This window comes from Lathyrus oleraceus, chromosome 3, assembly GCF_024323335.1.
Source record: "Lathyrus oleraceus cultivar Zhongwan6 chromosome 3, CAAS_Psat_ZW6_1.0, whole genome shotgun sequence".
NCBI classification, from domain to species: Eukaryota; Viridiplantae; Streptophyta; class Magnoliopsida; order Fabales; family Fabaceae; genus Lathyrus; species Lathyrus oleraceus.
The window spans coordinates 5,671,032-5,685,897 of record NC_066581.1 but is presented as its reverse complement, the minus strand read 5'-3'; the positions used below and the strand labels follow the sequence as shown (position 1 = coordinate 5,685,897).

Here is a 14,866-nt window from a genome sequence, read left to right as displayed (position 1 = left end):
GGTGGGTAGAAAAAGTAGTGAATTATTCTCGGTATGTGTGCTTGACTTACCTTTGGTTTTAGATGAGTGTGTGCAAGCATCCAATACAGTTTTGAATTGATATATTTTAATCCATTTAATACCTAAATGCATTGTACACGAGGGAAAAAGAAGAGATTGGATGGAAACATGCATATATTGGTCGTGATTGTATGTATATTGATTCAATCAGCATAGGTAGTCTTTGTCAAAAAAGTGTTGTAGTTGGTGGAAATGTGTAAACATTCCTACTAACCATATCACCCAATTGATTCAAGGTATCAAACAAAACAAATGTAGACAACGAATGTTGACCAAAATAATAGTATTTATGTTTTACCCTTAATTTGTTATATGAAGAGATTTGGAGTTAGTGGAAATAAGCTATGTTGAGTTAGGCATTATAAAATTTAAGTATTGTATGATCAAAAAGTATAATGTTTAAGTCTAATTTATAGCTTAACTTAGATTTGATTTTAACTCAATTATAATCTTTTTGAAAATCCGATTTAGCATGTTAACATATGTAAAAAGTTTAAATAGTCTTTTAGTTTATTTTAAATTTATGCGTTTTTTGTTTTAATCTTTAAATCTTTTGTGGAAATAATCTTTAAAATAACTTTTTTTGTTTTTAGTCTTTAAAATCAAAATGGATAGAAAAAATCGATAGATTTCCTATGTATTTCTCTTTGATTTTTTTTTTTTCGGATTTAAAATCTTCAGATTTCATGCGGATTTTTTGTACGGATTTTTACTTAAGAAATTAAAATAAAAATAATTTTAATATTTAAGAATTATTTTAAAAAAAATAAAAATTTAGAGAATAAAATCAAAAATACGTAAGAACGAAAATGTTACTTAAACCTATTTAAAAATAGTTAATATTATTTATTTTATTAACTAATAAAGTAAAAAAAATTGTTAATAAATTATAAGTCAAATAAGTGATTAATAACGTTTATTTTTATGATTAGTTTAATGGTAAAATTGACTAATGAAACATTCTTATATTTATGTTAGAAGACTGTTTATTACTTATTGCGGAAAAGGATATAATATAATTAGAAGTATGTTTGAAAAAAAAGTAGTTAATACATTTTATAAGTTGGAGGGTTTTATTAAAAGGATTAAGCTCTAACAAATTTATAGAAAACCTTCGAATAAACTTAAATTGGTTTTACATTCACCTCTCTAATACCTAACGCCTTAGAATTTCCACACATTTATAAAGCAAAATATATAAAATATATGTAAACATTTGTTTAGACACAAATTAGAGGGACCCTATCTATTTATAAAACTCCATAACCACTAATCCAGACACAGAACATACATGTTTCACATCACTAAACCCAGATCCTTTTGCCAATTCCTTAAACTCATTCTCATTTCTCTCTTTTCCTCCTGGATTTTGTGTCAACATTACAAGATCTGACATGTAACCACTCTTAGCAGTTGCACTTGTCTCTGGCAATATAGGAAGAACTGCTTCCACCACAATAACCTTTCCATTTTCAGGAATTGCTTTGTAACAATTTTTCAACAGCTTCAAACAATGTTCATCACTCCAATCATGAAGTATCCACTGAAATATCAATATTAATTAATAATTATACCAACTCCATAATAATTGGAAAAAAAACAGTTAAGAAAGTAAACTCCACCTTCATAAAAATTGCGTCTCCCGACGGAACACTCTCGAACATATCTCCTCCCACATGCTCCACGTCTGCATCAATAAAATGAATCAGATACATTGATTATTCAATAAACTTAAAATATAATGTATAAAGTATGAACGATTAATACTTGGATAGGATGGAGCATGTTCTAGGACATGAGGCAAATCGAAATTAATTCCTTTGATATGAGAATATTTTGTTGTAACCAATTTGAGATTAATTCCAAGACCACCACCAACATCGACGAGCTTATTTATATTCTCAAAACCGTTATAACAATTAAGAACCATCTTCATGTTTATTGTAGTTGTGCAAACCATAGCTTTGTTGAAAACATCGTTGAACTTTGGATCCACACGTGGATACTCAAATGCATGCATTCCATGAACCCTATCGAATGGTACACCTCCTTCCATAATCGCGCCTTTCAATTCCGTCCTAAATCAACACCAACATAATCGTTATTATAACTTATGCATTCATTTGATTTATAATAGATCAGATACATCATTTATTCAATAAATTTTTGTGTACGAGTTATATAATAGTAATAATAATAATAAGTGTGGTTCTTAACTAACCAGCTTTGGTAGAAGACGTTGTCTAGAAGCAATGCTAATGTCGGTCCCAACGAGATGCCATCGGAATCGGGGACAAAAAACCTGGACTGGTTCGAGAGGCTATAGAATCTTTGAAGGCTTTGAGGATGTTGAGGAACAGATGAATTTAGAATAGAGTGACTTGACAAGAAACAAAGAACACGATCCAACATTGTTGGTCCTTCTGGATTTTTGGTTCCAATCTTAATAGCAATGTCTTCTGCGGATAGTTCTGCGCCATCACCAGCTTTTGCTAGGATGTCAAAAACACCAAGATCAATGGCTGTTCTTAAAGCCAATGGAAGAATAATTGAACCTGTTACTTGTGTGCAAAATTCGAGGCCATCATTGACATTTCCGTTAGAATGTTGGTTATTATCAGCCATGTGAAGTTTTACTATATGGTTTGTTTTGAGTTTTTCTAGTTCTTGTGATCTTATGATCTTAGTTATATAGAGAGGAGGAGAGGGAGAGGCGTAACACAATGTCTATTGTAAGTTGTTTGGAAAATACTAAAATAAAACACGTGACACTGCTACCTTAAATTTTAAGGTAGGTGACTTGTGGATAAAAATCATTAATTTGATAGTTTATTGTGATAATGTTCCTGATCAATTTTGTGTGGAAACTGTTTCCAAATAGTACCCTTTTACTTTTTTGTGTTTTTTATTTTTATTAGTGTATAGTACTATTATGCACATGGGTGGCGCATTATTAGCCGATATTAATGTTTGTAATACTAAAATTGAAATGTTTGTCTCCTTCATCTAATGGAGGTAAGGGCAAAGAAGGATGATTTTCTCCTCCCACAAACTCTATCCTTCTAAGCCATTTTACTTAAACATTGTTAAATGTTTTTAATGATTTGTCCTAGTCAAGAAGACGTGGCTTCCATATAAGATCATGGGTTTTAAACATTGAAAGTTTGCATTGAAATTCTTCTGAGTTAATTTGAACGTTCTTCTTCTTCAACCTATAAAATTAGGATTCGTTGTTCTTTTTTTTTCTTCTATGACCCCGTCAAATACACCTTCTGCAACCGAAGTTTTTATTCTTCAACTTTACGATTTAGGGTTCATAGTACGAATTAGGAAATCTTCATTTCCGAAACGAAGTAAAAGAATGATGTCTTCAAATTCGTATATGAAAATATTATCGTAACGGTGGAGAAGACAATAACATTTTTTAATCTAGGGGTTATTCTCTTCGAAGAAGAAGCAATGGGGTCTTAGTTGTTTATGTGGAAATTTGGTTGTCCTTAGACGGGGAACAAAAAATAAGAATATTGGGAAGCAATTTTGGAGATGTCAATACTTTAAGCTATGATTTATTTGTCATCTTTCAGTTTTAGTTTGACACAGTATTTTTTATGTCCACACTTAGTTGTTTTCGTAAATTCACTCAGAGGTCTAATAAAAATGGATGTGATTATTTTGCTTGGTATTATGATGAATTGAAAGATGATGAAGACATATTTATCATGAAGCAAAAAAAGATATTGCAAATGTTAGCAAAAGAAAATGAAGATCAAAATCATAAATTAGTTCAATGTGAAGGAAGAATTGAAAGACAAAAGGTCAAAGTTGATGCACAAAAGCAAGAGTTAGAAGATATATAAGTCAGCAACTAAGGCACAATAAACTCATTATCATCCATCAATCATGCTTGGAAAAGAAGTGGCACAAACATGCACAAAGGTCAGGATGGAACATGTAAATTAGGTACCATAACCCATAAGTCAGAAACCAATGGCATGTTATATTAATCATGTAAGTCAACCTAACATTGAGAAGTCATGGCACAAGGTATGCTTAAGGAAAGATCACAAAGTGGGCAAACAAATATCATGAGCAAAACACAATTGTAATCCCAAACAAAAGGCATGGAATGACCTATAAAAATGAGTAAAGGGACTCTACCTCATGGTATCTCAATCAAGAACAAGAGAGGATAATAAACCCTAAATGGTTGCACAAGTGCATTCTCTAAACAAACAAGAAAAGCAAACCAAGGCCAACCATATAGGCATGCATTGTATCACTCAAAAGAAATAATTAGGAGGCTCCAAAAACAAGTGGAAAATTAACTAGACAGCAAGAAGTCAGCAACTCAAGAGTTTCTTAACATGTGCCTAAAAGTATGGCGAAGAAAAAGTTCAACATGGCATCAATCATTAAGCATTACAATCCATCATTGATCATACAAGTCAAGCATTAAAAATGAATCCAAACATGATCCAAAATTAAATATTAAATCACTAAAATAATACCCAAATATCCTACATATATGTGTCTAAGTGTGTACAAAAATTGGGGTTAAAAGTCAAAGGGAATTATCAAGAACCAAACCCTAATTCAAAAACTAGGTCAAACAAACACATTTTATAATATGATTAAAATAAAATATTAAAACAATTAGAAAAATAAAATAAAAAATATAAATAATTAAATAACATATTAAAATATAATCATGAATTTTTGGAGCATTGAGAATATTAAAATAAAATCAGAATTGAAAAATAAAATAAAAGAAATAAAAGGGAGCTAAGAGGCAAATGGGGGTACATGAGTAAAATATGGGAACAATTGGATAATAGTTAAAACATGTGCATTGGCCAAAAACAAGGGGGTGGGAAAAGTGAAAACATACGGCCCATGACCCAATTCCAATAATCAGAATTAAAACAAGCGTGACATTTTAAAAAATACCAAAATAACATGTGACCTTGCATCAACCAGACACATGTTTTAAGTCATAAAAGACAAAAACGAAACCCAACCAATCATAGAGCGCAACACATCATCTTCAACCTTGGTCCAAAAACAAAAAAAAAACGAGTTAAACCTTAATCCCATGCAATCCCATACAACAACTTCCCATGCACATAACTTCATCCAGAGTTCATAAAATTAAACGAAATCAAAAGCAAAGATGCATATCTCATGGAGTAGAACACAACCATGTCAAGCAAAACCTAAAAGGATGGATAAATCATGGAGAAAGTTGGCACGAAAGTTAAGCAAAACACATTATTTTTACAAAGTTTCAACAACTCATACATCAAAAATTCAAACATTCAAGCTAAACCATCATGTTAAACCATTCACATACAACATATGCAAGCTACTCATGGCATGCTCAGATAAAAAATGAAGGAGATGAAATGAGAAGAAGCTTTACCTAGTGGAGAAGGTTCACTGCCTCTTGTGCTTGTTTGAGCTTCAGAAATCCCACAAACAGAGCTTTGTGATCTTCAAATGAGAGGAAGGGAGTAAAAGAAATGGAGAGGGAAGAACTTCCAATGGAGAAAATGCTTTCAAGCTTCAAAAAATGCAGATCCGTATTATCTCTCCTGAATGGCGTCTCCTCTCAAAATTAGGTCATGAAGGTCTTATATGGGGTGTACAGAAAGAGGTTCAGTGTTTACCAAGTTTGGAATTCTATTGAGGGGCATGTTGGGGAGTTTGTGTGAATAATGAAAAATGGAGTGCAATGTTGCATTTCATGATGTTTTAAGGACATGCTTGATGCGTTTTGGCCATGAGAAAATGGGTGGAAAACACCAATGTGGGTTGGCGCATGAGGGTGAACAGAATCAATAAATTTTCTTATTTGAAACATTCCTTCTTTTGCCAAATGCATGGGAGCAAGAGTGTGCATGGAAATCACTTGGTTTGGGCCATTTGAGGAAAGGTCAAAATAGGTGGTGCGTGTAGAAATGCAAAATATAGGTCATTTGGGGAAAACATGTGTGAAACTTGGTTAATTGCATGATTTCTCCTCGAGCTCAAACATGGTCATGCAACCAACTGGGCACGAATGCAACTTTGTGTGTGCTCAACCAAAATTTACAAACTTGATACCAATGGAAAGAGGGAAGATCAAGGAACACTTTTCATGTTGAATAAAACTTGAAATGAATCCTCTAAGACTCCTTAAATTTTCCATGAACCTACTTGAAAATCCAGACTTGAAACACTAAGAAAATTTTCTAAGTGTTGGACATTTAATGATTTTGAAATACCAATCTCCCAATGATCATAACTTGAACCATGATGCTCCAAATGCTTCAAACTTGGTATCTTATTAAAGCTTGGAGAAAGGAGAACAACATTCATGGTGAGGCCAATTTGATTTAAAACCTTGGTCATATGGAAACTTGGTAATGAAGACAACTGATTATTAACACCAAACTTGCCAAAAATAGTAAGTTTCCCTAAAACCCTAATTCCCAAATTAGGCAACTTTGATAAATCTCTTGACTTTATTGATTCTTGTGATTCCACTTGGAAAAATCTTAACCATTGGCCATGTTTGACTTATAAGACCCAAATTTGACCTTAAAAAGTCAAGAGTTGAATTTTTGGTTGCACAATTGACTTTTGTTCTACACAATCAATTCTTCTTCCCTCTTGATCAATTGAACTTCTCTTATTACATCTAATGACCAATACTTCACTCATGAGTGATTTGAGACATACATAGGATCATGGAAGCAAGTTTTGCTCAAAAAGTCAGTCACAAACTGACTTTGACCAAATCCCTAATTGTTAGCCAAATGATAGGAGAATGATGATCATCCTCAAATCCCTTGTCAATATCAATCAATTGAGGATATAATGAGCATGTTGGAATCTCTTGAGGTATATGGAATCCTTGTGGCTTGAGTGACCCAAGAAATTGAAGACATCCCCTCACTATTGACTAGAATACTTGTATTTCTTCTTTCTTCTTTGAGATGAGCCAATAGAGCAAGGTACCTTGATCCCATAACTACAGAACCAATGATATGCATGAGTATGTATGATAAATGAGGCATGAGCAAATTAGGGTTGAAAAGAAGAGGGTAAATTCTGGGATACAAGAGAACTCAAGTGTTTTCCTCCTCTTGTCATGATAGCTCTTTTGGAGACTCTGTGAAGCGTTCATCTTCTATTATATCATCTTGATCTTCTCAATAGTTTGTTGAACTATCTCAGGTTCAAACACTCTCACCAGAATCATACCAACATAAAGGTGTCTTACTCCTGGTACTGTAACATCCCGAATTTTTTTCAAGATATTATTTAATGGATGTTATTAAAGTGCAACTATTTTTTTTTTGTGAGAGAGAACATTTGAATTAATAGATTTTTAGAAAGCTGGAAGTTGAGGGAAAAGAGGAACATAAGTGACGCCGGTTAAAACAAACAGAGGAGGAATTTGGGGAAGTGGAAGACTGGAATTTTGGATAGGAATAAACTGAATTTTATTAATTTGATTTATCCACTCCAACTTAGTCTACTACCCTCCACTATTTTTAGGAAGTACCTCACTTAGTCAAAATTGAATTCTCAATTTTGAATTAAATATCTCCACTTTGTGTGTTTTACGTAACTCACTTACTTACTGTATTTTCCAACCAAGACTAGCATGATGCATCCATATTACTTCCATACCCACATTCATCCATTTATATTAATAAATTAAAATTAAAATAATAATAACAACACATACCATTAAGTGTTAAATTCATTTACTATATTTATTTAAATTTAGTTTAAAAGGAAAACAACAACACATATTATCATTAAGTATTAAATTAATTTAATATATATTTAAACTTAGTTTTATAAAATGATAATCACACACTATATTTTATATTCTATATCATTTAATATATTCATAATTAATTTATTTAAATTTTCCTTAGATTACTTATTTATTTATTTAAGCTTTATTTAATAAATATAACGATCACACAAAATTTTATATTTAAAATTATATAAATATCATTTTTAATGGGTTTTTTTCCCCTTAATATTTAACTATTATAGTCACGCTAATTTAGCTACTTCTAATAATTAATAAAAAAATGAGTTATACGCAATCCATTAAAATTAAGGACGTTACAATTCTTACCCCCTTAAAATAGTTTCGTCCTCGAAACTAGACAATCGCAAAAAGATCTGGATAGAGTTTTCGCATTTGATCCTCTCGCTCCCCTATAGTGTCACCAGTCTTCTGGTTCCAAATTATCTTGACCAATGGGATTTCCTTGCCTCTCAAAAGTTTACTGGATTGACCATCAATACTCATTGGAAGGACCTCAAACGAAAGATTATCCTTCAGTTGAATGTCGTCTGGTGTGATAACATGTGAATCATCAGCCATATACTTTCTCAATTGAGACACATGGAATACACTGTGAAGGTTGGCCAAGTTTGGAGGCAAAACAATCTCATACGCCACCGGACCTACACGCTTAAGAATCTGGTATGGCCCAATAAACTTAGGGGTAAGCTTCTTGGATTTCAGCGCTCTACCTACCCCAGTTGTAGGCGTCACCCTCAAAAATACATGATCACCTTCCTGAAACTCTAGAGGTCTCCTCCGTTGATCTGCATAACTCTTATGTCTGCTCTGGGTTATTTTCATTCGTTCTTGGATTAACCTGACCTTCTCAGTTGTTTGCAAGACTAATTCAGGGCCTACTAACATGCTCTCACCATCCTTATACCAACATAATGGGGTCTGGCATTTGCGTCCATATAAAGCCTCATACGGTGCCATACTAATGTTTGAATGGTAACTGTTATTGTAAGTAAATTCAATAAGTGGTAATAAACTGTCTCAACTACCTCCATTATCCAAGACACAGGCCCTTAATATGTCTTCCAAGGTCTGAATAGTCCTCTCGGTTTGTCCATCTGTCTGAGGATGATAAGCAGAACTTAGTCTTAGCTTTGTCCCTAAGGCCTCCTGTAATTCTCCCCAAAAGTGGGAAGTAAACTTTTGATCTCTATCTGACACAATGCTAGAAGGTACCCCATGTAGTTTCACAATCTCGGCAATATATATCTCTGCACGCTTGGCTACATTATAATTGGTTCGCACGGGTATGAAGAGAGTTGATTTCGTAAACCTATCCACGATCACCCAAATGGAATCAAACTTGCTCTGAGTCTTCGGTAACGCCCCTACAAAGTCCGTAGAAATGTTATCCCACTTCCACTTTGGAACATCCAGAGAATGTAATAATTCAGCTGACTTCTGATGTTCTATCTTAGCTTTCTGACATGTCAAACAAGAAGCCACATACTCGGCCACCTGCTTTTTCATTCCTGACCACCAAAATCTCTGCTTTAAGTCTTGATACATTTTTGTCGTCCCGGGGTGAATACTCAGCTTACTTTTATGGGCCTCATCCAAAATAGTCTTTCTTAACTCTGCATTATTAGGAACGCACACACGCCCATTACAATGCAGAATGTTGTCTGGTCCTAATTTGAACTATGGTGCTCTTTCGGTATCCATCAACTTCCTCTTCTCCTGAATTTCTTCGTCGTCTCCCTGAAGGGTCGCAATCTTAATCATCAATTCATTCTCGATAGTGATCATTCCACAATGCACTCTCTCATTTGAAGAATCCAAATCTAAGTTCAAGTCTCGAAACTTCTCTAATAGTTCCAACCCCTTCAATGCAATAGTTGAGAGTCGGGCTCGCTTTCTACTCAATGAATCTTCCAATACATTTGCTTTTCCTGGGTGATATTGCAAAGTGAAGTCATAATCATTGATGAATTCCATCCATCGCCTCTGCCTAGCGTTAAGCTCTTTCTGATCAAATAAATATTTTAAGCTCTTATGGTCGCTGAACACTCCAAAGCTACAATCATATAAGTAATGCCTCCAGATCTTAAGTGCAAATACTATAGCAGCGACCTCCAAATCATGAGTGGGATAGTTCTTCTCATGAATTTTCAATTGCCTTGAGGCATAAGCCACAACTTGTTTATGCTGCATAAGTACACAACCCAAACCTTGATATGAAGCATCACAATAAACTTCATAAGGTTCTTCTGGCTGTGGTAGCACTAACACTGGTGATGTGGTCAATTTCTCCTTCATTAGTTGGAAACTCTTCTCACACTCCTCTGTCCATGCAAAAATTTGATTTTTTCGAGTGAGTTGTGTCAATTGAGCTACAATCTTGGCGAATCCTTCAATGAATCTTCTGTAATATCCTGCCAATCCCATAAAACTTCTAATTTCAGTGGTTGTTTTTGGTTGTTCCCAAGAAGCTACGGCTTCAACCTTGGATGGGTCAACTGCAATACCTTCCTTTGAGATTACATGGCCTAAGAATTTCACCTCCTCCAACCAAAATTCACACTTCCCCGGGTTAGCGTACAGCTGCTTCTCCTTTAACACTTGCAAGAGTATGCGTAAGTGCTCCTCATGTTCTTCTCTACTCCTGGAGTATATAAGGATATCATCAATGAAAACCACAACAAACTTGTCTAAGAAAGGATGGAAGATACGATTCATATATTCCATGAAAATCGCTGGTGCATTGGTCACTCCAAAAGGCATCACCAAATACTCATAATGCCCATATCGCGTTCTGAATGTTGTCTTGGATATATCTTGTTCCTTCACTCGAATATGGTGGTATCCAGACTTCAGATCAATCTTCGAGAATATCACCGCGCCTCTAAGTTGGTCCATCAAGTCATCAATGCGTGGTAAAGGGTATCTATTCTTGATAGTGACTTTATTAAGTTGTCGATAGTGAACACACAATCTCGACTTCCCATCCTTTTTCTTCACCAATAATACAGGAGCTCCCCATGGTGAGACACTTGGTCGGATAAAATTCTTTGATAGCAGGTCTTCAAGTTGTCTTTTTAGTTCTAACATCTCAGATGGAGCCATTCTGTATGGAGCAATATGAATAGGTGCAGTTCCTAGGATCACATCGATAGCAAATTCAACCTCACGTACTGGAGGTAACTCCAGCACGTCTAATGGAAATACTTCTGGAAACTCTCTTACCACTCGTATCTCATTAATCGTTACTTCTGGCTTCATGCTGACAGAATTTAAGAACACATACTTCTGGATGCCTCCCTTCAAAGATATTTTCATTCGATTTCTATTTAGAAATCGAGAAACATCGTGGTCTGGAAGGATTACAGACTTTCGAGCACAATCCAAAAGAACATGATGACTAGATAACCAGTCCATCCCAAGGATCACTCCCAAATGTTTTAGGGGAATACAAATCAGGTCGACTTTGAATTTCATGCCCAAGATAGTTAAGGGGCATTGCAAGCAAGCTTCATTAAGTATTACAGGTTCAGAAGATGGTATTGTGACCACCAAATCAAAAGGCAGTGAAGTAACAAGTAGTTGTACATAATTTGCATACTCCACAGAGATGAAAGAATGAGTAGCACCAGAATCAAATAATATTGGGAATAGTTTGTCTGCAATTTCACACTCACCCTGGATTAATCCTGAGGCGTTCGAAGCTTCCTCTCCCCCAATGTGATAGGCACGTCCCTTAGCAGTAGGCCGGATAGCATCATTGTTGTTGTTGGTAGATGGAACATGATCTCTCCTTGGTGCTCGACAATCCCTAGTAAAATGTCCCGGTCGCTGGCAAAGATAACATACTCTCACTCTTTCTGGGCACTGAGTACTCACATGTCCCTCCTTATTGCAGTTGTAGCAGCGAATACTACTTGAATTTTGTGGCCTCTGACCTCCCTTGAACTGTGTTTGAGGTTGGTCTCTTCCACCCCGTTGAGGTCGGATGTATGGTTGTTGTTGCTTGCCCATATTATTGCGGTCTTGATGTCCCTGTTTTAAAAGGCTTAGTGATATAAAGTTTTGAACAAATTTAAAGAGATTTCTCAGATTCTACCTGGTGTCTAGACGGTCCTCCAGAAACCCATCTATTCGGACGTCCTTGCTTCATCTGTTCCACCTTCTTACATTTCTCCACTAGCACTTGGAACTGACGGATCTCCAAGGGCTCCACATATTCCTTAATCTCATATCTGAGTCCTTGCTCAAACCTCTCACACTTATAGTTCTCATCCACATGGTCACGAAAATAGCGGAAATATTTGGCTAGTGAGTCAAATTTGTCAGCATACTCAGAGATAGTCATATTACCTTGGTATAATCTAAGGAATTGAGCTTCTTTCTCAGATCTAGCACTTGATGGGAAATACTTGTCCAAAAATTTCTGTTTAAATGTTGCGCAATTCAGTGCTTCATTCTTACTCTCCATTAGCTGCTTCGCACCCCGCCACCAGGATTCAGCCTCTGCCCTAAGCAAAAAGGTTGCATATTCCACCTTCTTAGCATCTGTGCAATGCAACATTTCAAAAAAATTGTCAATTTCTTGTATCCAAAGATCAGCCTTGTCTGGGTCATGTTCCCCTTTGAATTTTGGTGGGTTTTGACGATTAAAATTTGTCAGTTCTCTCGCAGCAGCAACAACTTCTTCTCTCTGATCCCTTAGCGCCTCACGTTGAGCTCGGATTGCAGCTTGTTGGGCAGAAGTTTTCGCTTGTTGAATAGTAGTGGCAGATTGTTTTGCAATAGCAGTAGCCATTGCGTGAATTGCTTGAATGGCGTCTGCCATGTCGGCAATTGGCTGGGTATTTTGTGGGTCGGTAGAAGTTCTTCGTCGACTCATTGTAACTTCCTACAATTACACTTGCATTAGAAGGATTTTTAAGATCTCATCCTAACACTTGGGCTATAAGTAAGTGGTATCCAAAGAAATTTGCTACACATAATTTTTCACACTTGTTAGTACATAACATAAGTAATTAAACCCATAAATAGTCACAATGTTTATATAAAATATTATAAGACTAAATAACTCAGGCATCACAGAATCTTCATACTCATACGCCATAAAAGATCGTCTCACCCAAAAATGTGTGTCCAAGGATTATTGCTCTGATACCAAATGTAACATCCCGAATTTTTTTCAAGATATTATTTAATGGATGCTATTAAAGTGCAACTATTATTTCTTTTTTGTGAGAGAGAACAATTGAATTAATAGATTTTTAGAAAGTTGGAAGTTAAGGGAAAAGAGGGACATAAGTGACACCGGTTAAAACAAACAAAGGAGGAATTTGGAGAAGTGGAAGACTGGAATTTTGGATAGGAATAAACTGAATTTTATTAATTTGATTTATCCACTCCAACTTAGTCTACTACCCTCCACTATTTTTAGGAAGTACCTCACTTAGTCAAAATTGAATTCTCAATTTTGAATTAAATATCTCCACTTTGTGTGTTTTACGTAACTCACTTACTTCCTGTAGTGTATTTTCCAACCAATAATAGCATGATGCATCCATATTACTTCCATACCCACATTCATCCATTTATATTAATAAATTAAAATTAAAATAATAATAACAACACATACCATTAAGTGTCAAATTCATTTACTATATTTATTTAAATTTGGTTTAAAAGGAAAACAACAACACATATTATCATTAAGTATTAAATTAATTTAATATATATTTAAACTTTGTTTTATAAAATGATAATCACACACTATATTTTATATTTTAGATTACTTAATATATTCATAATTAATTTATTTAAATTTTCTTTAGATTACTTATTTATTTATTTAAGCTTTATTTAATAAATATAACGATCACACAAAATTTTATATTTAAAATTATATAAATATTATTTTTAATGGGTTTTTTCCCCTTAATATTTAACTATTATAGTCACGCTAACTTAGCTACTTCTAATAATTAATAAAAAAATATGAGTTCTACGCAATCCATTAAAATTAAGGACGTTACAGGTACCATACAACGCCACGAACGGTGTCATTCCAATGCTAGAATGGAAATTGTTATTGTAGGTGAACTCAAACAATGGTAAGTAACTGTCCCAATTACCTCCCTACTCCAAAGCACACGCTCTCAGTAAATCCTCCAAAGACTGAATAGTCCTCTCTATCTGATCATATATCTGTGGATGATAAGTAAAACTCAACTTTAGCTTAGTACCCATCGTTTCCTGCAAACTCTTCCAAAATCTTGATGTGAACCTTAGATCCCTATCATACATAATACTCGACGAAATACCATGCAAGCTAACAACCTTCTCAATATAAAATTCAACTAACTTCTGCAAAGGGTAACTGGACTTAATCGGAATGAAATTAGCCGATTTAGTCAGTCTGTCAATAATAACCAAGATGGAATCATATCCTTTCATCGTCTTTGACAAACTTGTCACGAAATCCATGGAAATGTTATCCCACTTCCACTCAGGAATACTCAACGGTTGCATCAGACCTGACGGCTTCTGATGTTCAATTTTCGACTTCTGGCAAGTCAAACACACATAAACAAACTAAGTTACTTCCTTCTTCATTCTTGGTTACCAAAAAAATTTCCTCAAGTATTGATATATTTTAGTAGCACCAAGATGAATACTAAGACCACTTATATGTCATTCCTCAAGAATACTCTTCTTAAACTCTTTCACATTAGGTACGCACACTCTGTCTCTGAATCTCATCATGTTATCATCATCCCTGAAATCACCTCATTTACCTTGGTTGATTAACACTAGTCGGTCAACCAATCCTAAATCGACTTTCTGACATTCTCTGATCTCTTCAAGGATACCATTGATCAACTTCAACATTCTCAACTTCACACTATTAGGAGTCTCTTCACACACCAAACTCGTGTCTCTGAACCATCAACATCTACATATGCAACGACTTCATACTCA

The 14,866-nt window shown here is 34.7% G+C and overlaps 2 protein-coding genes across 2 annotated transcripts; both read right to left on the bottom strand.

Moving 5' to 3' along the window:
• Positions 1 to 1,106: 1,106 nt before the first annotated feature.
• Positions 1,107 to 2,843, bottom strand: LOC127132055 (anthranilate N-methyltransferase). The gene is made up of 4 exons (XM_051060926.1): positions 2,282 to 2,843; positions 1,828 to 2,138; positions 1,683 to 1,747; positions 1,107 to 1,603 (listed from the first exon to the last, which is right to left on the bottom strand). Exons 1-4 carry the CDS (start codon positions 2,683 to 2,685, stop codon positions 1,307 to 1,309), a joined length of 1,077 nt encoding a protein of 358 aa, XP_050916883.1. The 5' UTR covers positions 2,686 to 2,843; the 3' UTR covers positions 1,107 to 1,306.
• Positions 2,844 to 11,966: 9,123 nt separating this feature from the next.
• Positions 11,967 to 12,719, bottom strand: LOC127128798 (uncharacterized). The gene has a single exon (XM_051058170.1). It carries the CDS (start codon positions 12,717 to 12,719, stop codon positions 11,967 to 11,969), a length of 753 nt encoding a protein of 250 aa, XP_050914127.1.
• Between the last annotated feature and the right edge of the window lie 2,147 nt (positions 12,720 to 14,866).